The 26,417-nt window shown below is 58.0% G+C and overlaps 2 protein-coding genes across 8 annotated transcripts; both read left to right on the top strand.

Annotated features, from left to right (window-relative positions):
• The first annotated feature begins 235 nt into the window (after window positions 1-235).
• On the top strand, window positions 236-15,423 carry TIA1 (TIA1 cytotoxic granule associated RNA binding protein). 7 transcript variants are annotated; one of them, XM_055820278.1, is made up of 13 exons: window positions 238-438; window positions 5,048-5,144; window positions 5,605-5,703; window positions 6,202-6,256; window positions 6,428-6,460; window positions 7,683-7,770; window positions 11,392-11,467; window positions 11,894-12,002; window positions 12,472-12,567; window positions 12,670-12,754; window positions 13,336-13,459; window positions 13,974-14,113; window positions 14,334-15,423. In XM_055820278.1, the coding sequence occupies exons 1-13, from the start codon at window positions 413-415 to the stop codon at window positions 14,455-14,457; spliced, it is 1,152 nt and encodes a 383-aa protein (XP_055676253.1). In that variant the 5' UTR covers window positions 238-412; the 3' UTR covers window positions 14,458-15,423. The 7 variants fall into 7 exon arrangements, with proteins under 7 accessions (XP_055676258.1, XP_055676253.1, XP_055676254.1 ...); XM_055820279.1 differs by lacking the exon at window positions 6,428-6,460 and having other exon boundaries at window positions 239-438; XM_055820281.1 differs by lacking the exon at window positions 238-438 and having other exon boundaries at window positions 5,122-5,144; window positions 5,605-5,698.
• A 935-nt stretch (window positions 15,424-16,358) lies between these two features.
• C17H2orf42 (chromosome 17 C2orf42 homolog) lies at window positions 16,359-26,130 on the top strand. Its single transcript, XM_055820358.1, is given in 10 exon segments — window positions 16,359-16,906; window positions 17,956-18,793; window positions 19,506-19,616; window positions 19,976-20,080; window positions 21,508-21,612; window positions 22,979-23,086; window positions 23,784-23,885; window positions 23,986-24,145; window positions 25,909-26,039; window positions 26,042-26,130. Coding segments are annotated over 10 exon segments (1,770 nt in total). The 5' UTR covers window positions 16,359-16,870; the 3' UTR covers window positions 26,116-26,130.
• Window positions 26,131-26,417: the final 287 nt, after the last annotated feature.

Below are 26,417 nucleotides of genomic sequence, written 5' to 3' on the forward strand. Positions count from 1 at the left end.
TCTTTCTTTCTTTCTTTCTTTCTTTCTTTCTTTCTTTCTTTCTTTCTTTCTTTATTTATTTATTTATTTATTTATTTATTTCCCCGCCCGCAAGGGTGAGGAAACGCCAGGGGCCCGCACCCCGGTGCCGCGGCGGAGCCGGAGCCCGAGCCGGTGCCCAGCGCGGGGCGCATGCGCGGGAGCGGCGGCGGGCGGGAAGTCGCCCCGTGGGCGCGCATGCGCGGTGCCGCCCCCCTCGGCCGGCCGGGCCCCTTCGCCCGCCACCCGCCATCTTGCGAGGACCGGCGGGGGTATTGTCCGCCGCTCGGGCTCGGCGGGGCCGGCGGCGCTCGGGCTGCCCAGCCGCTGACGGGGCCGCGGGGCCGGCTCGGCGCGAAGAGCCGGGGCGGGCGGGGGCGGCGGCGGCGGCGCCATGGAGGATGAAATGCCCAAGACCCTGTGAGTGGGGAGGGGGCGAGACCGCCTATTGTTCCCGGCTCCGCGGGGAGGGGCGGCCCGGGCTCCCCTCACGGACGGGCCCGCGGGCCCGGCCGGCGCGATCGGGCCCCGCCAACCGCAGCGGCGGCTGCCCCGGCCCCTCAGCCGCCCGCCGGGCCGCGCTGGCGGCTGCCCGCTCCCCTCAGGGCGGCCCCGGAGAGCCGGAGGGGGCGACCCCGGCCCCCGCCCCCGCCTGAGCCCGGCGGGGGCCACCGGCCCAACCCTCCACGCTGGGGGCGTCCCCCGGGCCTCTTCAGCTCGGCCCTGGAGGGCCGGGCCCGGGGCGCTGTGCCCCCCCAGCTCGGTTCTGGAGTGTCAGGGCGATGTGTCCCCTCCAGCTCACCCCTGGGTGCCCCCCGGCACGGCCCTGGAGGGCAGGGGCCGGGGCGATGTGCCCCCCCAGCTCGGTTCTGGTGGGAAGGGGCTGGGGCTGGGGTGATGTGCCCCCCAGCTCGGCCCTGGAGGGCAGGGGCCGGGGCCATGTGCCCCCCAGCTCGGCCCTGCGGAGTGTCAGGGCCATGTGCCCCCCAGCTCAGCCCTGGAGGGCAGGGGCCGGGGCCATGTGCCCCCCAGCTCGGTTCTGGTGGGAAGGGGCCGGGGTGATGTGCCCCCCAGCTCAGCCCTGTGGAGTGTCGGGGCAATGTGTCCCCCCCAGCTCACCCCTGGGTGCCCCCCAGCTCAGCCCTGGAGGGCAGGGGCCGGGGCCATGTGCCCCCCAGCTCGGTTCTGGTGGGAAGGGGCCGGGGTGATGTGCCCCCCAGCTCGGCCCTGTGGAGTGTCGGGGCAATGTGTCCCCTCCAGCTCACCCCTGGGTGCCCCCCAGCTCAGCCCTGTGGAGCGTTGGGGCGATGTGCCCCCCAGCTTGGTTCTGGAGGGCAGGGGCCAGGGCAATGTTGCCCCCCCCGACCCCCTGCCCATTTTCGCAAGCATCCGGCTGGATTGTCCCGGCTGGGGGTTGTGTTGGCTCTGTCAGCTCGGCGGGGGGGGGGGGTGGGGCGGGCTGGTGCCCCCGCTGCCTTGTAGCAGCTCGATAGAAATAAAGGGGGGGGGGGCGTTGCCCGTGAAATCGCCACTTGTCCAAGTGTTCAAAGCACACCGCGAGCCTCTTTATTTCCCAAAGAACTAATCGTAGCTGCAGGGCAGCTCCTCGCCTCGTTAAAAATCGTAAGTGGGGTTCCTTTAATTACCAGCAACTTTCCCGGTGGCTGTCAAGAGGGATTTGGACTTTGGGTCGGCTCTTGCTCCTGCAGCTGGCCGTGCTTGAAAGGCGCGGGGGAGCCTGTGCGTTCCTGTCCTGTTCTCCAGCAGGCGTTATCTGGAGTGATTTCCCTCCTCTGGATCGGGGAAATCACAGACTCCACTCTTTCTCTTCCACCCCAGCGTAAGCTGCGAGCTCTGTTTCAGTGCAGGCATTGAGGGGAGGAGAGACGGGAGGGAGAGGGAATCTTTCCAAGGTGAAGGGAAAATTTTGCCCGTGGACAGTGGCTGCACTTACCCCAAGGTTTGATAAATGACTTGGCTGAGCAACTGCAGGAAAACAAAACTCCTACGTGACTTTTGCCAGCTCCTCTGGTCCAGGCTTTCCCGAGTGGTAAACACTCTGTCCGCCTCCTTGCGTGTGTACGTACAATCCCGTTGTCTTTCTGGCACGTGCGTTTTTGGAACTATTCTCGGCATCTGCAAACATGGTCAGACCTGTTGGCATATTGGCCTGTTTATTTAGAAAAATGTTTTCCCCCACCCACTCCCAACAAAGTTTTGGCTTGGGGTCTGGTGGTCTCGGCCGTACGGGGCGTCCCCTCGAGGGAATGAATTACCTGTCCCTGAGCACGTGCGGCTGGTCGCGCCGGGTTTCTGTGCTGCAGAACCGAGAGCGTTGAGCGACGCACCAAGTGTCTTTGAAGAGCTCCGAGTGACTTTCTCAAGTCATCTGGAGGATGGTGCCACGAGCAGAATTTCACAGATTGGGTTTACAATGAGCATCTTGCGCAGCTGAAAGTAATCTCTTTCCAGCTGGGGCCTGAAGTCTGTGTTAAATATTTGCTCGCCCGAGGATTTCTGTAGGTAGTGCTACAGAAACCCCATCTGGGTGCAGATTACGGGGCTGCCTCCTCGGTGGCTGCGTCGTGAGGGGCCACCGAGGTGGTCTGCGACCCGCGTGCCTTTTCCGTTAGTTCCTTTTAGCATGTTTTAAGTCGTCTTTCTGGAATGGATTCCAGACGTGGGAAGTAACTTCTTGGTTTTGCCATTTCCATGTAACCTGTTTCTTTGAAGGGAGCTGTTAGAGCCTTGGCGTTCCGAAGCGTGTTAGGAGCTGTATTACTTATGTAAATGATTTCCTGGATAGGCAGCTCATTTTCACGTGGCCCATTACCTTCCTTGAAAGCCACTCTTCAGCGGCAGAGATTATAAATTTGCAGAGCGGTTACAAGGCAGACAGTGTGTTTGAATTCACAAAGACCTCTTGTTTTGTATTTTTCATGTTTTTCACGTAGATGCTTGTGGAGTACACGTACTTCTAATTTACCTTGTACAGCTAAAAAGATGCCCAAGAGCCAACACCCGATAGTTCGGCATCGTTTTTCCAGAAGCCGTACACTGATGTCTGCAGTGAATAAATGGAGCTGTCTGCATCGTTTGCCTCGTAGAGCGTAGTCCTTCGTCTGCAAAGAAACGTCGACTGACTCATTAATGAGACTCCAATTAGCAGGAAAGAGAGGGATGGGAAGGGTGCAGGAAGCAAAACTGCCACTCAGGAGAGGTCTCCTCCTGTGTTAGGTGGCCCTGCTTGGCAGGGTCACTTCGGCACATGGTTATAGCTGGTCTGGGACAAGGTCTGGGGGTGCTGGACCCTGCCGGTGTGTCGGCCACAGACCGGGAGCTGCGGCGAAGCTCCCCGGAAAGATTCGGATGGTCAAACAGCTCGAATATAGCTGTTTCTCCCTCCTGTTTTTTAGTGTTTTGCAGAACGCTCTGGCTCTGCGTGGCAGTACTGCTTGCCTGGCTGTTAGGGGATGTCTTGACCATGTCTGACAGCACCGTGGGGCTGTCAGAGGTCACTTTACTTGTGAATCCTGCTTTTTCCGGCTAGATCCAGTGTAAAGGTAGGGAATGCCTCAGGAGATGCCTGTCTGATTATCGGGGTGAAAATCCAGCGTGCGTGCAAAGGTCAAGGTGCAGGCACCCTATCTAGGAAACTGTCAGTCGCAAATAAACTGTTAATAAACTTAGACCTAGGAGGTCACCTGCGAGCCTCATCACTTTAGTGCCTTGGCTTACTCATTATCCAAACTGCAATAATATTTTTTTAACAAGAGAGATAAAAAAAGAAGCCTTGCTAGCTATGGCTCTGGCTTGAACCGGGGAGAATGCCTGGGTGTTATTGAGCACAAAGTTAATTGCCTTAATGAAGCGTGCTATCTCCTCCTCTGCTTAAGAAAACCTTGTCAGTTTTGTTGAGCGAGAGGATACCCGTGACCGTCTGATTCGTGTGTTTGTTTTAAAAAGGAGTACAATTCTGACTCCGACCTAAAATAGTTGCTCAAGTTATTAATACAGAGCTTGCGGGGTCATTGCTGACAGCAAAACAGAGGCTGTGTGTCTGGTTCCCCCGTTCTCTCCTGTGCTAAACCAAACGCTGGAGCGTATCCATCTCTCCGGGAGGGCTGTTCGCAGCCTTGTGTCAACAGAAGGAGGGTGAGAAATCCTCGTTTTGCTGCCTCGTTGTTTTCTTACAACATCTTTGCGACTCTTGCACCCAGGCAGGGAAGATTGTGGTTTTATTGACGTGGTTTCAGCGGCGTGACTTGGCTGAGGTCTCGTTGCGGAGGCCGCGGTTTGCCACATAACGTTCCTCTGTGGAAAGGTGCTGCCACACCTTTGGAGCTGAGGTTTCTCTGTGTGCTTTTTTTAAAAATCCCGTGACTTGGGCTGAACAAGAACAACAACACAACCCACCTGGGGACCAAGGATGATCCTTGTTGCTGAGCGTGCCGAAATCCCAAATCAGAGCAGGCCTTTGGGTTCTGTTGGTGCTTGAGGAGGCTGATCTTTCACGTGGAGGAGGAGCGGGCAGTGCCTGCACTTGAGCACGTTTGCCCTCGGTCGTTTCAGGCAGATCTAATGCTTTCGAACGATGAGTCCTTTTTTTAAAAAGGCATTGACTGAATGTTGTGTAACGTGCTGGCTAAACACCAGGCCGAGCCTCTCGGGCAGCGAGGGAAACGGTGCTCGGTGAACGGTGGCCACGTGCCGTTACTGGAACCGCTGTTTCTATAGGGGATGACCAGTTTGGCAGGTCGAGTTGTCTGTATTTGGCTTTTCCGTTCCGCTTTGAACCAGGGCGCGATTCCAGAAACGCGGACCGTGAGTGGGACTGAGGACAGGTGCCGTGACTTGACTGCCTGCTGTGACTTGCCAGGATATAATCCTGCCACGTGCTTTGTTTTGTCGTCCTGACCTGGGGGGGGGGGGTTGAGTGTTTGGGGAACAACTTTGGGCTGTGTTTGCTCTGCTACCGCTGAGCAGAAGCATTGGGATGGCTTCTAACTGTGTGTATTTGATCCTATAGATACGTGGGGAACCTGTCAAGAGATGTGACTGAAGCTCTAATCCTCCAGCTGTTCAGCCAGATCGGACCCTGCAAAAACTGCAAAATGATAATGGATGTAAGAGCCTCCACCTAATGATTTTCACATTTCTTGTAGCTAACTGCTTTGGGCCATACTGGCGTGTTTAAGAATTCCCCTTGAAATACGGCGCGACCGCATGAAAGGGATGTAGTAAGGCTGGAGATGGCAGTCGTGTACTTTTGGCATCATTTCTACCTTGTATCCAACATGAAATTTAAGGATGGGGGGGATGTCGCGAGAGGAAGAGAACAGCTTAGCATACATGGGTGTCGTAGATGAGGTCTGAAAAGTTCTTTGCCACACTTTCACCTTTCTAAAGCAGAACTGAAACCTCCTGGAGCGTCACTGAGTGCATTGACCATGGTCCCCACGTAGAATAAAAAATCCTGTCCGTTCCGAGACGTTTAGATGTTACGAGTAAGGAGCCGAGCAGAAGAGCGAGAGTGTGGTTTGCAGGGGTTTGTGTCAGTCGTCCTTTGCTTATTTCTTTTATCAGACAGCTGGAAACGATCCGTACTGTTTTGTGGAGTTCTATGAGCACCGGCACGCGGCTGCAGCGCTGGCTGCTATGAATGGCCGGAAGATAATGGGTAAGGTAAGCTGTCGTGTCTACAGGGTGAGTTGGAGTTGGAAAAACAGGCTCTCTCAGGTGGTGCGGGTGCAGCATCACTTGAGACCAAGTGGATGCGCCGCAAACGTTAGCCGCTTTGTTTGCACAGTGAAGAGGGAAAGCTCTTTAGGCTGTTGTGGGAAGAATGTGGAGGGAGGTGGGAATGTAGAACTGGGAGGGCTCAGAGACAGCGGGCAGAACAAGTACTTTAACCCTGCTGACCTTATCAGGGTAACGTTCCTCTCTCCCCACCCCTGCCCAAGAGCCCACCCGACCAAACCGAATCCCCAGACCAGGTCTGTTTGCCCATCTTTGCTCTTAACCCATGCAACGCCGTTTGGAAGGATGAACCCTCTCCTTAAACTGGAGCATTTGCCCCAGACTCACGCGTCTGATGCCCCCGTAGCGTCAGAACTCGGTGCCGGAGGGCCCGGAGCTTAGCTGGGATTTGCTCGATCTAACATGAGCGACTGACGTTTGCAGGAGGTCAAAGTGAACTGGGCGACGACCCCCAGCAGCCAGAAGAAAGATACCAGCAGTAAGTGTCGCTTACACTTTGAGTACGTGTTTGATTTCTACAGTTAGTTTTTAAACATAAACAGTAAGCATCGTACAATTATACGCAGTAATGTTTTGATCGTAATCCTAAGATATTATGTCATGTGTTTGTGTTAATAAACTTAAGAACAAATCTAATCTTTGTCATCAGGTAGTACCGTTGTCAACACACAGCGTTCACAAGGTAATTGTATCTTCTTAAACATAAAATGAAATCTCTCCAGGGTATTCACTAACCACCCGAAGCTATGTATGGGGTTTTTTTTGTTCATTGTGAATTTATTTTTCTACAGAAAGACTTCCCTTTTGCTTCCCTGTAGCATCACAAAATGATCTAGCATCCACCGTTTAGCTCTGGCGCTAACTGTTCCGAGCACAATTGTAAAAAAAAAAAAAAAAAAAAAAATCCCCTGCACCCCTTGCCCCCTGCTGTGGGGGCAGAATAGCTGGCTCCCTGTGAGCCTGCGGTCTGCGCTCCCACAGACAGGCTCCCTGGGAGCACCCAGACAGTTTCCAAAACGGGACTTCGTGGCGAGCCCACGGATTGCTGCTGCTCTCAGCAAGCTCTGAATTTCTGCACCCGAGCATCCCCCAGAGCTCCGTACGCGCTGCAGCACAGCGCTGGGGCGGTACGTCTGGCAGTGTCTGACTGTAGCGGCAAATTCCTTAGATCCAGGATGCTTTTGTTTCTCTTTGGTGCCGGTGTTTAGTGGCTCTGATGTCAACCGAAGGGCTGACTCTTCCCGTTCTCTTACTTTCAGTCTTAGTTCACTTGCACGTGGATTCACGCGCACTTGAGTTCACGTGGATTCACGCCGTGTGTTGGCTGGGCAACCAAAACGGTTGGGTTTTGCGAGCTCAAAGCCTTTTTAACGGCAAACTGTGGCAGTGCAAGGTATTTCTCTGCTTTCTTCTTCACGAGCTATGGGGTTAAGCCGGACGCTGTGGCTCGGTTCGAAACGTGCCCTGCTCTAGCGTGAGCGTCACCCTACATTTCTTGACATTTTTGAACAGCAGCGATCGCCTGCTGTGTCAAAGCTACCCAGAGAGTAGCCTACCAAGAGAGAGGGTTTCATGTAGTCTTGGCACCTTAAGGAACTAGTTTAAGACTTCGTACAGTAAACGCTGGCAGGTCTTACAAGCATTTTCTAAAATACCAAACATCAATGCCGTGCACCGCTGTAGTATCCTTAAAATCACTGACTTTGTAGCGCTGCCAAGCAAAGGATCTGCTAAGAACAGCAGTAAAGCCTGTTTCGTAGTGAGCTCTAGTCTTCTCGTAGTTTTTAATAGTAGCTGGAAAGCTGTACTCTGTGAGATGGCCGTGCTCTGTGTGCGCGTGTTCAGGGGTCGTCTTCAAACATTAAAATCCCTTTTTTTTTTTTTTTTTTTTTCCCCCCAAAAAGACCATTTCCATGTCTTTGTCGGAGACCTCAGTCCAGAAATTACAACTGAAGATATAAAAGCCGCTTTTGCACCATTTGGAAGAATATCGTAAGTAATTTCTCAGGGCGAATGACCTAAAAGTTATCTCTCCTAAACGGAGGAGCCTTATGTTTCAGTAAGTAAAAAACAGAGAGTTGTGGCGGTGCAGGAATTCATCTGTTGATACAGCGACTCGAGTCCGAACGGCCAGGCTTTGAGCAGGGATGCATAACCCAGTTCCTCTGCAGTACTTTGTTCTGCTTTCCTAGAAAAGTTGCAGCCCACTCGCTTTGGCTTTATCGTCCTTGCCTCATTTGGCAAAGCGACGCCGGCACAAATTGACTCCTAAACCCGGGGTTTGCATTTCCCTGGCCCACTCAGCGAGCGGATCGACGTCACGCTGCACAGGTTGTGACTGAGTCCGTTGGCACGTTCACGTTTTGCGAGGCTTTGGATTTTTTGTTAGCCGGGACGTGCCGGCCACTGGTAGCCAGTGTCTTTTTTTGTTTGTTTGTTTGTTTTCTTTTTTTTTTTTTTTTCAGTTAAATTCCCATGTCCCGTGAAATGCACCTTTTCTTATAGCACAAGACTCGGTGGGGCACCCAGAGGCTGCAGCTAGAGTGGCCTCGAAGCGTTTGGTGCTGGGTCAGCGTCAGCCCTTGACCCGAAGGGCTTGCCCAAACCCGCGGGGTGTCTCGGGTCAAGGAGTTTTGCTCATCCCAGCGGTGCAGAGCGACGGTGTAACAAGCGACCGCGTTACAAACGGGGAGCAGTGCTCGCAGGGCTCCTCTGCCTCCTAGCTTGTGCTATTCAGGGTGTAGCAGAGTAAGGAGCGGTTCGTTCACTCCATCCTCCCAATGTAAACCATTAATTTTCCTTGTAGTGTTGTCTGTACTGGACATTGAAGTTTCTTGATGGTGATGTAAGAGAACATAGAGTGCTTTGGAGTGTTGTGTAGTGAAGCGTTTAATTGAAGTAAGTTTGTTTTTTGTTGTTTTTTTTTTCCCCTCTCAGAGTCCAGTGTATTACTCTCTCAATGCCAGCTTGATTTCCTTTTATGATAAGGTTTAAAAAAAGAAAAAAACCCACCAAATGTGATCTGAATGTGACTTGCTTCAGATGACTGTAATGCTTGACTGCATCTTTTATAACTGCCACCCAGGAAACGCAGAGGGTCGGGCTCCTAAGGAGAGGCCGTTTATCCCCTGGCGCGGTGCGGTCCGGGTGGAAGGGACGAGGGGCTCTAAAGCTGGAATGAGTGCGAGAGGGAGGCAGGAGTAGACGGCTGCGTTGGTGGCGCTGCGGTGGAGCTGTGAAAGGCAATTTCCCCTAACTCAACATTAGGTGACAGTTGAGTGGACAGCCCACCTTTAACAGATGACACCCCCCACCCCCCAAAGAAAATCAACCCTGAGCCTGAAGCAAAAAGTAACGCCTGAACGTCAACTGGGGAAGCACAAAATCACAGCGAGCACCGGTCTGCGGTCCGCATTTCTGGGGCTGTGCCCATTGTCCCCTCTTTCCTAGAAGAGCTTTCTGGGTGCTGAGCCGTTGCTGCGTGGTGGTGGCGGTGGTGACGGGGAGAGGGGAGCGATGCTCTGGCTTTTGGGGTACTCAGTGCATGGCTAGAGAGCTGACCCGTGGAAAATTCCCGGTTTGCCCTGGCTCACGCTGACTGTTCAGAATGAAACTCCAGTTCTTTTCCTCCCACAAAAGCAGTTGATTAAGAATTGTCCCTGTAATGACTCTTTCAAACTCTTGTTCCAAAAGCAAGGGGTTAAATAAAGCCAAAGGGACCTAGAATTTTCTGCTCGTTTAAATTTAAACCTGGAAAAGTATTACTACTGTCTCTTAAGCGGTTGAATGAAGTTACTTGATTTTACCTGTTCTTCATCAGTGACTGGCTTCTGGAAATGTGGTGCAAATGGAATATTTCCTGATACTTTTTTTTTTTAATATTGTCTTTATTGGTGCTAAACTGAACTTTTTTTTTTTTTTTTTTTTAAAATGACACCGAGGTTGACCTACTGCATGATTAGCGCATAAGAAATTTTGGTAATTCTGTGCATCTGGTTTTTTTTTAATCACTGTAAAAGCACACTTTTCATTGTGGTTTCCTTTTATGCTTGCTGTACGCATGTTTTCACCTGTTCTTAAGTCTTTATTTTCAAAGTTTTCGGTTGAGGGTAAGTAGAGATGAGTTCCCCTCTCCCTTCCCTCCCCATAGGCTCTTCAGAGCAAACCTATCTAAGCTTAACAAAGTGGCTCTTCTCAGGCAATTTGTAACACACCACCCAAATTCGGACCTAACCCAGCAAGGGGGCAAGAAAAAAGGGGGGAGGAGGAGGTGGGGGGATGTCTCACAAAGAGGAAAGAAAGAAACATTTCTGCCGTAGCTTTGGGAGAGGTGTTTTCCTCGGGCCTTCGGCAACAGCGCTGCGGGTACCAGAATGAGACTCACGATGCATTTGCCGTTACTGTGAGGCTTAAAAAAGAAACACCCGAGCGTAACGAACCTTCTCTTCATTGTGACTTTTCTCGCCAGTCTGGGAATGCTAAATGTTGTGCACATGTTAACGCTAGTTCCTCTGAACCCTGTTATTTTATACAGCCGTAAGTTACGTTGCATGACTTTCTGACTGGTTTTATGTTGTCATTGCTGTTCATTTAATGCCTGTACGTGTGGGGCGAAGGAGGGGAGGAGAGGGTGGCTCGCTCCTCGGCGAACTCGTTCACAAATTGCCTGAGAAGCGCTGTAGAGTGGTGTTCCACGAGTGGGGTTTAGCTCTTGTAGCTGGGTTCTCTTTTTTAACTCAATCTCAAATAATAGGGCTCTGGTTATTTTGCAGAGTGGCTCTGAAGAATGGACAGAATTGCCATGGCTAACTACAAGCTACAGTTCACAGTGGACAAACGTTGTAGTTTTCTTATTTACTTTTATAAATTCTATAATTTTTTTTGCCTTTTTTTTTTTTTAATATCTTGTAGTTTCCAATCAGTGCTGTATGATTGCTGTTGTACAAATGCAGTATAAATGTGTAATATGTAGTTTAAGACATGAATGTTTCGGTGTTTTATTTTCTTCAATAATTTCTGAACATGTCAATCTCTCAAAATTTACAGCTGCCCACAGTCCAAAAAGGGGGTAACGAATTGACCTGAGAAAATTAAAGAATTCAGTTAACAGGCGACGTATGCCTTTTAATTCCTATCTTTTTTTTTTCATTTTTTCTATTTAATATTTTGAATGAGTAGGTAGAATGTGTTGGCAAATAGCGAGTTTAAAAATTGCATGGTTAAAGAGAGCCATTCAGCTAATGTTAGTCAGCTCGGTGCCTTAAGTGATTCTTTTGAATAGCTGCTTTGACCATGCTTTGTGTCTTTAACAGCCTGTAAAAGCATTTTGAAGCGGGAGCCAACTGTATAGTACATACGTTTGTTAGAGAAGCTATTGATTTGCATGTTTACACAATTAAGTTTTAATTTTGCTACTACCTGGCAGAGCGTTAGTAAAGTTCTGTGTAGAAGAGAAGCCTTTTGCTTTGACTGTGTTGCTGGTGCAATATAAACAGTTGACGTTAGTAAAGGTGAAACGTGAAAAAATAAGCTGTAAACGCGTGACTCGAGTTGTCGTTGTGGTCGGGTCGCCTTTCGAAGGCACTGAGGTGCCTCTCGATTCTGCTTTTTTAGAGACGCGCGTGTGGTTAAGGACATGGCGACGGGCAAATCTAAAGGATACGGCTTCGTTTCCTTCTTCAATAAATGGGTAAGCTGCAGCGCCGGCTCGAGCACCCCGTGCAAAGCAGACGATGACTTTTCAGCATCATCAGTCCCGATCTCTGCCCGGCTTTGCTTTCCCTGTCGAGGGGGAATCTTTTCTCTCGTATTTATCGAGACGCTCTGCCGTTGCTTTAGCGTTTCTATCTAACGCACGTGGCAAGTGACACCCGGACGAGCGATGTGCAGCCGTGGCAGAGCGATGGGAGCTCTGGCGTATAGCGGGAGGGTCTTGGGTGCGCCCAGTGAGCGTCCTTCGTCCTCCCTAAATCAGCTGCTTTTGAAGTAGGATTTTTTACGGCGCGCTGCAAGGGTCAGGCGGGGTGGGAGCGTGGCGGTGTCATTCATTTGGCTCTGCCTCGGAAGGATGCGATGCTGACGGTGGGGTTTTCTTCTCTCCCCCTCTCGCGGGCAGGACGCAGAGAACGCTATCCAGCAGATGGGCGGCCAGTGGCTTGGTGGAAGGCAAATCAGAACGAACTGGGCGACGAGAAAACCTCCGGCTCCAAAGAGTACATACGAATGTAGGTTCTGGGTTATCGGCAAAGCTTTGCAAACCTCCTGCCGTGCACGACAGGGCAAGCTGCGAGCCTCGGAGGTGGTGGGAGAAGGGAATGCGGGTGCGGAAAGGGGCTCAGACCCGAGCAAAGCAGCTTCCTTAGCTGTGGCACCACTGCAGGGGGAGGATTTTTTGCCTTCTGCACACTCTTAAGCCAGAAGCTCGCTTTCCCTCCGGACAGCCGGACAGAAAAAGTCGTTTTTAACTTTGCTTCCTCGCTTTTAGGGCTTTCTGTTGTGAGACCACGTCAAAGAAAGCATTTCCATCGGGGGGATTCTAAAATAGGTCGATCAGACCTACCTGATAGGTGTTTGCAGCTTGCGCTCGGCGTCTCGTGCCAGGCAGGATTAAATTGCCACATGACGTGTGTCCCATCCACTGAAAAGCTCTGTAAAAATATGTTGGGGGTTTTTTTGTTGTTTTTTTTTTTCCAGCCAACGCCAAACAACTGTCTTACGACGATGTGGTCAATCAGTCCAGCCCCAGCAACTGCACCGTGTACTGCGGAGGGGTGACTTCGGGACTGACAGGTACCGTGGCTCCGCAGTGCCGTGGCGTCTCTCCGAATAACGCGTCTCTCTGAGTAACGCCGCGGTCGCCTCATTTTGCCGCTCTGTCTCTTCCCGCTGCAGAACAGCTCATGCGCCAGACCTTTTCTCCCTTCGGGCAGATAATGGAAGTTCGAGTCTTCCCAGATAAAGGCTACTCCTTTGTACGGTAGGCTGGCCTGCGGGTTGCCTGTCGGTGGAATTAAGAGGAACGCTGGTTTCCGCGGGTTTTTGGTACGGGTGGGCGCGTGCCGGAGCGGAGAGCGTGCTTTACAGCAGCTTTCTCTGGCAACAGCTCGCTCCGAGGAGGGAGTTAGGGCACAAGAAGGAAAAACCCCTTAACCCAGTCAAACCGGGCGCAGGGCCCTTCATCGCGAGAGATCTCCGTCTGCTCCTCTGGGGTGATTCACAGCGGAGTTCCCGAGGCAGATGGTCGGCTTGGAGAGTGTGGCCCAGAAGCATCCTCATCGCTTTGTTGATGAGGCTCCAGATAATAAAAAACACGTCGTAAACATATCCGCTCTCCTTGCCACTGAATTTTCCGATTTGTTTAGGGAGACTGATGACAGAGGGGGAAAGCAACCGTAGCCTGGGGGTCCCTGCCACCCGCGGTGGGGCTGATGAGAGGGAGTCTCCACAGTGGGGCAGGTGTTCCGACAGAGCCCCGACTGGTGCTGAGCTGGCGGGGGCTCTCGGGGTTACTTCTGGCCCAGCGAGTTGTTCCTATCGGCCCCGCTTGTATTTCCACAGGTTTAATTCCCACGAGAGTGCCGCACACGCTATTGTGTCCGTCAATGGGACGACTATCGAAGGACACGTGGTGAAGTGCTACTGGGGCAAGGAGACACCGGACATGATCAGCCCGGTCCAGCAGGTTGGAGCTTCTCTGCTAATTAGTCTTCGCTAGAAACCCCTTAAGCGGCCGTGAAATCTGCGCACCTGCTGCTTAGAGGCTTGGCGCAGCGCGTGGCACGGCTTATTTCATCAGAGCGTATTTCTGTGAAGTAGAATTGAAGATTTTAAGTGCCTTGGACTCTTGTGCGATGTAAAATTCCAGAGAAGGGTTGCAAAATACCACTTGGTCCATGGCGCGTCCTTTCTGGCGCAGGGGGCTGGAGCCGCCGCTCCGTTTCCCTGGATTTCTGTGGGTATTTTTGAGATGACGGTGGCCCTGGGGGGACGGTAACGAGGCGCTCCAGTAATTAAACGCTCGCTAACTCCAAAGGGGTCCCCAACCAAACGCCTGCGTGGCCGTTTTGGCCCCGTTGTGGCCAATTTGCGACTCTGCGGCGGCGCGGGGAGGGCGCGATTCACGAGTTGACAGAAAAGTTGACAGAAATGGCCGCTTTTTCGGGCGCCACGTGACAGCCGGTTCTTTGCCCTCGCAGAACCAGATCAGCTACCCGCCGGCCTACGGGCAGTGGGGGCAGTGGTACGGCAGCGCCCAGATCGGTCAGTACGTGCCCAACGGCTGGCAGGTCCCCGCCTACGGGATGTACGGGCAAGCGTGGAACCAGCAGGGCTTTAAGTGAGTATTTGGGCTTTTTGGGAACGGGTTTTCCCCCTGGGGGAGGTGATGCTCCAAAACCGCAGCGCTCTAAAAGCCACCGGGACGTTCTGGGGAACGTTCGGATCCAGGACGGCCCTGTGCCGACAGCACCCAGCTCAGGCGACCCCCCCTTCTCCGTTAAACCCTCGTTAACCAACTCATTTGCCTAACGAACTGTTTCCGCCCTCTCCTCCGACAGCCAGACGCAGTCCTCGGCAGCATGGATGGGTGCCAGCTACGGCGTGCAGCCGCCGCAGGGGCAGAACGGCAGCGTGATAACCAACCAAACGGGATACCGCGTGGCGGGCTTCGAAACGCCGTGAGGAGAGGAGGACTCTTGAAACCTCGGGAGCGCCGCGAAGCTGTTATCGACCGCCACGATTGATCAGATCAGGCGTCAAGATACGATGTATTTATTTAAGAGAGAGAGAGAAACAAACGAAAAGCATTTTTTTAATCATGAAATTGTCATCCGCATTGTTTAACAAAGAAAGAAAAAAAGGAAAACAACAAAAAAAAAAAAAATCACACGAAACGAGATGCTGGATGTCTGCCAACTTTTGCCTTCTTTTTTCCTCCTTTATGTGTTTCTGAAGATCCACGTTTTTGAAACACAGCAAATGCAGGGACTACTGCCGCTGAAAATTGGGGCAGCAAATTGCACAACGTCGACCCCCCCCCACCCCCACCCCTTGTTTTTGGTGTTTTTCTTTTCCTTCCCTGGGAAGTAGCGTGCCGTTCTCGTTTGCATTCCCAACCGATTCCAAATGTATTATCAAACCGTTGTATAAACCAACCAGAAGCCAAAAGCGGGTGAACCCTGAAGCCGCTGCGCCTTCAGCCTTCGCACCGTCTGTTTTAACAACAACAAAAAAACCCACCTAAGAACCTCTTGCATAAAACCTCCGTCTCCGCTTTTGTTACGCCGGGGTTTTGGGTTTGGTTTTGACGATAAATTATGAGTTTACATCCTTTTTATTTTTTTTTGTATCTCAGCGTGTTTTTCAGGGTCGTCTTTGCCTTACGACGGGGGAAAAGGGGGACGAACGGCAGGACGGCGCCTGGCTCCCCTCGTCAGCGAGGATTCCCACCCTGGGACAGCAAAAAATCCTGTTACTAAAATGTGACAAAATTCCTACGAACCAGCCGGGTTGTTTTTGTTGTTGTTGTTGTTGTTGTTTTTCGGGGTTGTGTTTGTTTTGTTTTGTTTTTTTTTTTACCGATTTCTACATTGACATGTACTGATTATGTAAAATATTTTAGCAAATTAATATTTTGCACAACCGTTAGCCACCTTTGTACGTTTCCTTATTTAAGGGTAGGACGGACATGAATTACGCCTCAAATCGTCACCTTTTTTAAAATTTTTTTTTTTTTTGCATGTGGATATCAAATATACACTCTGGTACTTTTGGAATACAAAGTTCAGCCTGTTCTTTTTTTTTTTAAATAATTGTGTTAAATTTCCCCTACCCCTTCTCTTTGTTTTTAAATAATTGGGTTAAATAATTGCGTTAAATTTCCCCTCCCCCCCCCAAAAAAAAAAAAACAACCCACCTGCTGGTGCAGGGAGCGCCTTCCCTCCCCCGGGAAGGTAGCCGGAGCTTTGCAAACTGGGCTTTTGTAGCGTTCGAGGGCGAAAACAACGTTTTATTGGGGGGAAAAAAAGCTAAAAAAGGGGGAAATGGGGGGGAAAAGGGGGGAAATAGAAAAAAAAAAAGGGGGGGAAAAGAGGGGAAATGGGGAAAAATGACAAATGGAGGCACGTGTGCGCTTTTTGGCTCAGGCCGGGCCCGGGCGGGCGGGCAGCGGCTGCGGGGGGAATTCGGGGGGGAAAACGGGCGAAATCGGTGAAATGCGGCCGCGGGGGCTGCTGGGAGGTGTAGTCCGTGGCGCAGCGCCCCCTCCCGCGGACTGCACCTCCCAGCAGCCCCCGCGGCGTATCACATGGCAACGGCGAGCCAATAAGAGCGAAGGGGCGGGGCGCCATGGCGGGGCGGGGCGCGGGGCGCGCTGGCAGCGGTGCGGGCAGGAGCGGGGGGCGCGCGCTGCCGCCCAGGTAAGGAGGCGGGGGGGGGGGCGCGCGGGACAGGAAGTGACATCAGAGCGGCGGGGAGCATGCTGGGAAGCCGCGCGCGCTGAGGGGCGCATGGGGGGGACACGCACACGGCGGGGGTGGGGGGGTGGGGTGTGAAGGGGGGGGGCGGGAAAACGGAGGCCTCCTCCCCCCGTGCTTTGAGTCGGCGGGGTGTGACGTCACGGCGACGCCACGGCAGTGACGTCAGCGGAGCGCACAGCCCAGGGGTGGGCGAGGCGCTGCGGTTGAGGCCGCTGCTGGAGGCCTGGCCCAGAGGGGGGTCGGGGCCCGGCCGTGGGGGGAGCCGGGGCCTGGCCCTGAGGGGAGGCCCCGCAGCACCGGGGGGGCCCGGCCTGGCTCTTCATGCAGGGCCCAGGGCCGCGCTGAGCCTACCCTCGGTGAGGGGGATGGGCTGCTGGGCTCCACAACCCCCCAGGCCCTGCCTTCCCCCCCCACCGGGGGCTTGGCACAGCGCCCCACTGCCCTGAGCTGTGCCCTGACCCCTGCAGCCAGGTGGGGGGCTCATACCTCCACCCCCGATGGATTCATCTCGCCTAAGTAACGGCTGAGGGGCTGAGCCTGGTGTCGGTCGCCACAGGAGCACCGGGAGCTGCCTTCCGCCATCCCGGCTCACATCTGCCTTCAGGCGCTCGGTGCTGATGGCTCCACGGGATGTCACACCCCCGGCACTTATAGTAAATGTCCCTTTGCCTCCTCCCAGGGTCCCGGTCTGGCGCCCGCTGCCCTCACTGAGCGTGCAGGCTGACTTGATGTCTCAGCCGCTTGTGGCTCTTCACGCGGTGCCTGGTATTGCCCAAGGAAAGGAGTTTTGGTGGCGGTGAGGAGCACCAGGTGGAGCCTGGGACGAGCGAAGGGCTGTCCCATGGGATCGAGGGCAGCGGGGCCGCCCTCCCAGCCTGCCTCGTGCGCTGGGGACGGGGCACTGCGTGAGCCCGGACAGGGGAGAAACGCTCAGTGCTTCAGACAGCAGGGCCACGGGGCTGGCAGCTCCTCCGAGCACCGGGGTGCTCACCAGGAACCGCTGTCTGGCTCCTCGGCCACCAGCCTAGCACAGAAACCCAGCGTGGGTGGATCCCCCCTCCCCCCCCCCCGCCATTCACCCCGTTTCTGTCCCGTCCACGTGGGGTTTTGTCCCCACCGTCACCGCCTCAGTGGGATTTCTGCTCTGGTGTCTCTCTGGCACACTTGGCCAGTGCTCGGGGGGGCTGTGTGAGCTCCTTCACCCCCATGTTCCCCCCACAGCGGTGGGCAGGCCGCCCAGCTTTACCTACACCCCACGTCCTTTGTGTAGTTTTATTCACCCCCGGAGGGTGAGCCCGTGGGATAAGACTGGGAAGTAGCAGGGGGTGGGCTCCAGGCTGGAAGTGTCGGGGTCCGGTGCTTCCAAGGGTGTCACTTTGTCGCTCTGTGAAGAGGCGCGCGGCGTCGCTTCGGGCCCCGGTTGCAAGGAAGGAGCGGAGGTTGCTGGCCAGGGACAGTGACAGGGTGGCACAGTGACCAGCAGGGCCTCCTGCTCATCCTGCTGGCACCCAGCAGTCGCTGGTTTCCCCGCTCCCTCTCTCCCCACCCCCCCCCCATCTCTGCCACCGCTGAGGACTGAGGATGGCCACTGCCGGGACCTGTAGGTCTTAGCAGCAGAACGCCGCATCCCCGCTGTCCCTCCCACCCCACCCTCCTCCCCAAGCTGTTAACTCAGCCCCCTCCCCAATCTCTGCCCTTTCAGGTTCTCTGGAGGATGGAGCCGGCATCGGTGAGGACCAAAGTGCCCTCGTTTCTGTCTGACCTGGGGAAGGCCACGCTCCGGGGCATCCGCAAATGTCCCCGCTGCGGCACTTACAACGGCACCCGCGGCCTGAGCTGCAAGAACAAGAACTGCGGGACCGTTTTCCGCTACGGCACACGCAAGCAGCCCAGCGTCGATGCCGTCAAGATCATCACCGGCTCTGACTTACAGGTTTATTCGGTGCGGCAGAGGGACCGGGGACCGGATTACCGGTGCTTTGTGGAGCTGGGGGTCTCAGAGACAGCCATCCAGACGGTGGACGGGACCATCATCACGCAGCTCAGCTCCGGCCGCTGCTACGTGCCCTCGTGCCTGAAAGCCTCCACACAAGGCGTGGTGGAGAACCAGTGCCAGCACGTCAAACTGGCCCTGAACTGCCAAACTGAGGCCACCCCGCTCACCCTGAAAAGCTCGGTGCTCAGCTCCATGCAGGCTTCGCCCGAAACCAAACAAACCATATGGCAGCTGGCGACCGAGCCCACGGGGCCGCTGGTGCAGCGCATCACCAAGAACATCCTGGTGGTGAAGTGCAAGGCCAGCCAGAAGCACAGCCTCGGCTACCTGCACGCCTCCTTCGCCCAGAAGATGAGCGCCAAGACGCTGGTGGACCACAGGTTCTCCTGCTCCTGCCAGGCTCTGAAGCCCAGCAAGGGTGGCCCGGCTGAGGAGGAGGTGCCGCCGTCACGCTGCATTCACTTCTTCGCCTGCATCTGCGCCTTCGCCAGCGACGAGAGCCTGGCGCAGGAGTTTGCCGACTTCCTAACCTATGACTCCGGCGGTAGGTGATGCGCAGAGGATGTCGGCGAGGCCGATGCCACCCACTCGTGCTCTGGCAGCTACCTGGCTTTGCCTGGGCTGCCCGTACACCCGTGGGTGCTTCGTTAGCCGGGGCTTTCGGTCCTGCCCCCTCCCTCTGCGAGCAGGGAGCTTTGTGGGGAGTGATCCCTCCCGGGCTGCACCTTGCTCCTGGCTCCCAGCGTGTGGGAGCAGAGCGGGGAGCCGGGGTGGGCACATCCCGCCAGGCTTCGCTGCGATGGGTGCTGAGGGCGAGTCAGGTCCCTCTCTGCGCTGGGAGCCACCAGGCGTCCTCTTCCCCCTGTGGGCCAGAGCGGTGCTCATTGTGAACCCCCCCTTTCCACAGCAGCCGCCTCTGGGGTTCGGTCCCCTGGGGGTCTGTGTACCCCGATAGGTGCCCTTGGGTAATTCTGCCCCGTCTTTAGGCACCCAAAGGTGAAAATCTGCCCTGAGGAGAGCGACCTGGGTGATGCGAGTGAATTAAAATCACCCCTTGCCTCGGTGTTTTCCCCCTAAAGCACGTCTGCAGGCCTGTGAGGGCTTTGGGGTTTCTCTGCAGGCGTTTGGGGTGTGCTGGGAGGTCTCGGGGTGGGGGAAGCGCCAGCGTGGGGCCAGGGATGCGAGACCCTCACGTCCCCACAGCGCTGGTGCACGTGGTTGAGCTGCTCTTAAGGACAGAGGCTTGTTTCTCCTAGGTCTGAAAGGGATGGCGGTCCCGCAGCTGGTCGGCAGCGCTGAATCCACGGCGCAGGCTGGGGAGGTGGCCGCTGCCAAGCCCAAGAAGAGGAAAAAGGACACGGCGCCGGGTGAGCTGGAGGCTCTGTGGGACGGGGCGGACGCGGTCCGAAGCCAAAAGCCCTCACCCGGCGGGCAGGACCGCAGGAGGGGTGGCCCTGCCGGAATTGGAGCCGGCTGCGGGCCGTGCCCGGTGCCGGGTGGGCGCTTTCGGAGCGGCTCTGGGTGTCGGGCGCGCTCCTGCCCAGTCTGAGCAGGTCTTGTAGCGACCGTTAGTGGTGTTAAGGTGGGAAGAGCTGCGGTGACAGCCCACCCTAAGGCGAGAGGTGACTCCTCCATCCCGCCCGCTCTGCCTGCGGCAGGGTGCCCGCACGGGTGCCCGTGGAGCCCTGCGACTTGTGCACTGACGCTCTCTGAAACGATCCCTCAGGGGCGCAGGCGGCCAGCCCTCTCCTGGCTCAGGACCTGGCGCACAGCACCCCCAGGAGAAGCAGCCTGAAGAAGCCGGCCGTCGCCTCCTCGCTGAAAAGACAAGGTAAGCTTCGGCTCTGCCGGTGCGCCGGTGGTCGGGAGCGCGCGGGGACCGGGCAGACACCATCAGGGACCACGCAGATGCCTGTGGCCGTTCGCTTTGTGCTGCTGTCACCCCTGCAGGGGGGATGACCAAGCCCTCTCCGTCCCTCGCTTGCTCTAGGCGGTGAAGTTGGGCTCCCTCGCTGTCGCCGGGAGCTGTGTGCAGCTCGTGTGGCTCTGCCTGGCCCTGGAAGTGGTGGGTTGTTAGAGAAGGACGATGCCGGTGTCCTCCCAGGGCAGCTCTTTGGTGGATTTCGTGGCGTGGCAAGCTTGAAGGAGTTGGCTCGTGGCAGCGCCAGCGCTGTCATGAGTGGACAGGTGTGACATTAACGTCTCCAGATACAATTAAGCGCCCTCCTGGACAAAACATACAGGCAAATCGGTTCAGGCGAAGTTGTGAGCTGGTCTCTGTTGCTTTTTGGCCACTGCTGATGTTTGCAGCATCTCTTGATGTCCAGAGCTGCTGGCAGGGGGACTTGTCACCAGAGTAACTGTGGTTTCTAGTGGCAGATCCTTGCTCGGAAGCACGGTCCGGGCTCTGGCGGGGTGCAGGGAGCGTGCCGGTGTTAAAGGCAATGGGAACTCGGGTGGCCCTGGCCACCTCGGGGAGACTGTCGTGGGCACACACGTAATACCTGTGGCGCCCGAGCAGGAGGCTGTGTGTCGGTACGTGGTTCTGTACGGTGTGTGGCGGGGGAGGGCTTAGTCCAACGCCACGAAAACCCGTGGGTTTTCCCAGCCACTCGGAGCCCTTTGGAGTAAGCCGCTCTCCGTGCCGGCTGCGGTCTGGGCCTGGGTTACGAGCCGTTGTGTAGCGCTTTGGTTCCTCTTAACGTTTAGTTTTGGCCTGGAAAAAGTGGTACTAATCGCTCGTTTCCCACCCACCCCTTTCCCTCCTGAGCTAGACAGAGCGCACCCGTCCCGCCCCGCAGCCCGCGATGGCTTGTGTTGCTCCCGCAGCCGCAGGTGTGCCCCGGGGGGGGCATGTCGGTGCCCTTCTGGGGGCCGTGGGGGTCCCTCCCCTAGGAACGGGTGCTGTGGAGGCGGCCACCTGGTGAGATGACAGTTGTAGCGAGGTGTTGAGGCTGCAGCTCTTGCTGAGAGCCGACGTGGGCTGTGGGCCTACGCAGCCCCGCGTTTCCGAGCCCGGTGGAGCGGAGAAGCTGAGCCGCCGGAAGGCCCGCGGCGTTCGCCTCTTCTCCTGCCGCCTTGCCGAGCCCTGTTTAACGCCGGCGTTGAGCTGAGCGAGTTACTTGTGCCTGTGCTGCCGGGGAAGCTCGCGCAGGTCAAGCGGGGAGCGCCGGGCAGGGGATTTCTCCCAGGCGTCGGGCTCGGCGCTCCGCCTGCGCGCCGCCGCCGGTTCTGACGTCCCCTCCTTTTGTGGCACAGGCTGCACCCAGCTGCTGGACGAGTCGCAGGTGACGCTCTCCTTCCAGGACTGGCTGGCCAGCGTCACCGAGCGCATCCATCAGACCATGCATTACCAGTTTGAGGGTAAGGCTTCGGGGAGCCTTTGGGCATCGCTCCCCTCCGTGCGCTGCCTCCGTCGTTAACGTGGCGGCAGCGTTAAGGAACCGTCAGCCCCGAGGGAGGCGAGTGCTTTCTCCAGCTTGGAGCGATGTTCTTTAGCCCTGGGAAGTTTCTATCAATTAGTGAGCTTTGATTTAATTTCTGCATGTGGATTTAACGCTTAGCAGCAGCCCGGTGCTTATGCTTATGCTGGGGAAGGGAGAGATTCCCTTATTGATACTTGATATTAAACTGCTTGGGGCCACGTGGGAGAGGTGGGACGCCTCGTGTGGCGTTAAATCAGTCTCAGACACGCCGATAATCCACGTTTCCTCCCGTGGCCATCCTCCTCATCCTCCGCAGGCCCCACCACGCCTCGACGGCAGGACTGTGCTCAGCACGGGGCTCGTGTATAGCTACAGCTCGTGGCTACGACATCTGGGGGTGGGCTACTGCCCACTACGAGCAGCGTGGGCCTTGTGTGGGTGGCAGGGCACGTCTCCAGCCCACCCCCTGGCCGGAGGCAGCAGCTTGCGTCAGCTCTGGAAAGCTCCGTTCTGGGAGACGGACTTGATAAATCTCTGGGCTGCTGCGCCCGGCTGGCCCCTGCTGCCGAGCAGCTGGGCTCACCTAAAGAGAGGGACCCCCAAAAATGCCTGAAGGGGAGCTGGAGCGCTCTTAAGTTTGTCACGCAAGACCCACACGTGACCAGCTGGCCCCGCAAAGTGGCACAGGGCGCAGGCAGGTCGGCTGAGAGCCACGGGCAGCTGTGCGCACTTGGTGGTCGGGCTCCGTGATCTCAAGGGGCTCTGAGAACCACAGAATCCTCGAGGTGGGACACTTAGGACAACAGTTTTGTCGCTCCCCGCAGCAGTGTCACCCCAGCTTTGCAGCGAGACCGAAAGCCTGGTGGGACACAGCCCGGCGGCCGCACGCCCCAGGGTGAGGCAGGCCGGGGCACGCGGGGTGACCGAGGGGCTGGGGGCTCTCGCAGGGGGCTGGGGCTGTTGCCTGGAGCACAGGGGGAGTCTCTGCTGGGAAAGATCCTAGAATATCCCAAGTTGGAAAGGATCCGTGAGGATCGGCGAGCCCGGCTGGCTGCTCCTCCCCAGGTGAGGTGTTGCTGTTCCGTTCTGCCTGGTAGGAGCGACGGGACCAGGCTGCGCAGCCGCGCGCGGGGCGTGAAACACCCAACCTGGGCAAATATTTTACCGAGAAGGGCGTCAGAGGCGGGCGGTGCTCTCCCTCCGCTGCTGCAGGCTCAAAACTCGAGTGGGTAGGGGGGGGGGGCGTCACTAACACCGCAGCCCCCCCGCCTTCACCCCACGCCTCCCTCTTGGTGCCCGCACAGGCAAGCCGGAGCCGCTGGTGTTCCACATCCCTCAGGCTTTCTTCGAGGCGCTGCAGCAGAGGATCTCCAGCGGGAGCGCGAAGAAGAGGCTGCCCAACTCCACCACAGGTCAGCTGCACCCACGCCGGCGCGCGCGGGGGCGTGCTGGGTGCCGGCCGCTGGGCCCAAAAAACCAGCAACAGCAAGAAAAAAAACCAACAACAAACAAAAAAAACCAAACAACAGTTCCACGCTCTCCCTTCTGGTTTCCAGCGGCTTTTCCCTGGGCTGCGGTTAAGGGGGGGGGTCCTGAGCCGGGGGGGGGGGGGGTGGGGGGGGGGGGGGGCCCAGCCGCTGGCGTTGAGCTGAAGCGGGAATAAACCCACCGAGACTTTGTTCCCCATCTCGGACCGGTTAACGGTTGGGTTTCATCTTCGGGGGCTTTTCCAACCGAAATGATTCGATAGGAGGTTAAACACCCCCTGGCAGCGCTGCGGGAGGACGGGGTCACCATCCCCGCTTGTCCCCCTCCATCTGTCTGTCACCAAAGAGCGGGTGGCGGGCGCGTCTGCGCCCCTTCAAACTCACCGGGTTGGCTTCATCGGTCAGTTTTATTATTTTTTTTGTTTGTTTGTTTGTTTGTTCGATAATTCACTTTTATTCCGAGTCCCCCTGGCCAGGACGGCGCCGCGTGCTGGGGCTGCCTCCCGGCAAGGCTGGGCAGAGCCACCAAAGAGGAAGGGGGAGAAGGGGGTCAGAAAGCCCCCCCAAGCGTCACGGCGAGCCCCCCCCCGCCCCCCCCTCAGCAGCCTCTCCCTCCCCGCAGCTTTCGTCCGCAAGGACGCCCCTGCCCCTGGGCACCTTCTCCAAGTACACGTGGCACATCACCAACGTCCTGCAGGTCAAGCAGATCTTCGATACGCCCGAGGTAAGGGGGGGTGGGGGGGGGGGTGGGGGGCAGCCCAGCCCCGCTGCTGCGCCCCCTCCCACGCAGCCCCCTTACGCCAGCGCTCCCCCCTTGCCGGCAGCTGCCCTTGGAGATCACCCGCAGCTTCATCCAGAACCGGGACGGGGACCTACGAGCCGTTCCGGTGCCCGAGGGTGGAGGTGGAGAGCATCGCCGAGGCCTACGGGCACGAGCGGCAGCCCCCCATCCGGCCCCTGGAGCTCAGGACCTTCCTCAAAGTGGGGTGAGTGGGGCAGCCCCCCCGCCCCGGGGAACGGCCCCCCCCGCAGCCCCCCCGCTGGGCAGCTCCGCCTCGGGGTACCGGTACCGGGGCGGGAGCGCTGGGCCGGGCTGGGCTGGGCTGGGGGGGGGGAACTGGGCTTGGGGGTGACTGGGCTGGGCTGGGGGTGGGGGGTGGGACTGGGCTGGGCTGGCGGGGGGAACTGGGTTTGGGGGGGGACTGGGCTGGGCTGGGGGGGTGGGAACTGGGCTGGCTGGAGGGGGGGGGACTGGGCTGGGCTGGGGGGGGGGGAACTGGGCTTGGGGGTGACTGGGCTGGGCTGGGGGTGGGGGGGGTGGGGACTGGGCTGGGCTGGCGGGGGGGAAACTGGGTTTGGGGGGGACTGGGCTGGGCTGGAGGGGTGGGAACTGGGCTGGGCTGGATGGGGGGGGACTGGGCTGGGCTGGGGGGGGGGAACTGGGCTTGGGGGTGACTGGACTGGGCTGGGCTGGGGGGTGGGGGGTGGGACTGGGCTGGGCTGGCGGGGGGAACTGGGTTTGGGGGGGGGGACTGGGCTGGGCTGGGCTGGCAGGGGGGAACTGGGTTTGGGGGGGACTGGGCTGGGCTGGGGGGGTGGGAACTGGGCTGGGCTGGAGGGGGGGGACTGGGCTGGGCTGGCGGGGGGGGGAACTGGGCTTGGGGGTGACTGGGCTGGGCTGGGGGGTGGGGGGGTGGGACTGGGCTGGGCTGGCGGGGGGAACTGGGTTTGGGGGGGGACTGGGCTGGGCTGGAGGGGTGGGAACTGGGCTGGCTGGATGGGGGGGACTGGGCTGGGCTGGGGGGGGGGAACTGGGCTTGGGGGTGACTGGGACTGGGCTGGGCTGGGGGGTGGGGGGTGGGACTGGGCTGGGCTGGGCGGGGGGGAACTGGGTTTGGGGGGGGACTGGGCTGGGCTGGGCTGGCAGGGGGGAACTGGGTTTGGGGGGGGACTGGGCTGGGCTGGGGGGGGTGGGAACTGGGCTGGGCTGGAGGGGGGGGACTGGGCTGGGCTGGGGGGGGAACTGGGCTTGGGGGGGACTGGGTTGGGCTGGGCTGGGGGGGGGGTGGGAACTGGGCTGGGCTGGGGGGGGGAACTGGGCTGGGCTGGGGGGAACTGGGCTGGGGAACTGAGCTTGGGGGTGACTGGGCTGGGCTGGGCTGGGAGGAGGGTGGGAACTGGGCTGGGGGGGGGAACTGGGTTTGGGGGGTGACTGGGCTGGGCTTTGGGGGGGGGAAATTGGGCTTGGGGGGGAACTGGGCTGGGCTGGGGACCTGGGCTTGGGGGAACTGGGCTGGGCTGGGGGGGAACTGGGCTGGGCTGTGGGGGGGAACTGGGCTTGGGGGGAACTGGGCTGCACTGAGCTGGGCTGGGGGGGGAACTGGGCTGGGCTGGGGACCTGGTCTTGGGGGTGACTGGGCTGGGCTGGGGGGGGGGACGACTGGGATTGGGGGGAACTGGGCTGGGCTGGGGGGGGAACTGGGCTGGGGGGGGGGCGGGACCTGGGCTTGGGGGGAACTGGGCTGGGCTGGGGACCTGGTCTTGGGGGTGGCTGGGCTGGGGGCGGGGGGGGGAACTGGGCTGGGAGGGGGGGGGAACTGGGCTGAGGGGGGGGTGGGGCTGGCGTTGGGGGGGGAGGATGGGCTGGGGCTTTGGGGGGTGGAGCGCAGCCCCCCCTGTGCCCCAGCTGCCCGCTTCAGGGGGGGGTGGGCACCTGCACCCACACACTCCCCCCCCCTCACCCCCCAGGGAACACCTCCCCCACCCAGAAGGAGCCCCACCCCCTTCATCATCGAGTGGATCCCCAACATCCTCCCCCAGGCCCGCATCGGGGAGCTGCGCATCAAGTTCCAGTACGGCCACCACGGGGGGGCCCCCCCCCGACCACCGCCCCCCCCCCCGCCATGGAGCCCGCGCTGGAGCTCCCCCCGCTCACCACCATCACCTTCCCCTGAGCCCCCCCCTCCCCCCCCCCACGGAGGGGGGCACCCCATGGGCCTGCCAGCACCCAGGTGGGGCTCCCACAAAATAAATGCGTGTCCCCCCCCTCGTCGGGTGCTCTGAGCATCCCTGCACCCACTGGGGGGGGGCGGGGGGGGCTGCACATTGAGAAGCCCCCCAAGGTGGGCAGGAGGGGCACCCCGGCGGAGGGTCAGGCAATACCAGGGGAGAGGGGGACACCCAGGAGGGGGTGGGGGCAGGGGAAGGGGGTGGCACCCACCCGGGGGGGGGAGGGGGGCGGCAGACACCCCAGAGG

Source organism: Falco peregrinus, chromosome 17, assembly GCF_023634155.1.
Source record: "Falco peregrinus isolate bFalPer1 chromosome 17, bFalPer1.pri, whole genome shotgun sequence".
NCBI classification, from domain to species: Eukaryota; Metazoa; Chordata; class Aves; order Falconiformes; family Falconidae; genus Falco; species Falco peregrinus.

Bases quoted from the DNA above. Each gene is read 5' to 3' on its own strand.
- TIA1 (XM_055820278.1), top strand. From the start codon at position 413: ATGGAGGATGAAATGCCCAAGACCCT. The intron at 12,003-12,471 runs GTAGGTTCTGGG...TTTTTTTTCCAG, and splicing joins TCCAAAGAGTACATACGAAT to CCAACGCCAAACAACTGTCT. The intron at 12,755-13,335 runs GTAGGCTGGCCT...GTATTTCCACAG, and splicing joins AAAGGCTACTCCTTTGTACG to GTTTAATTCCCACGAGAGTG.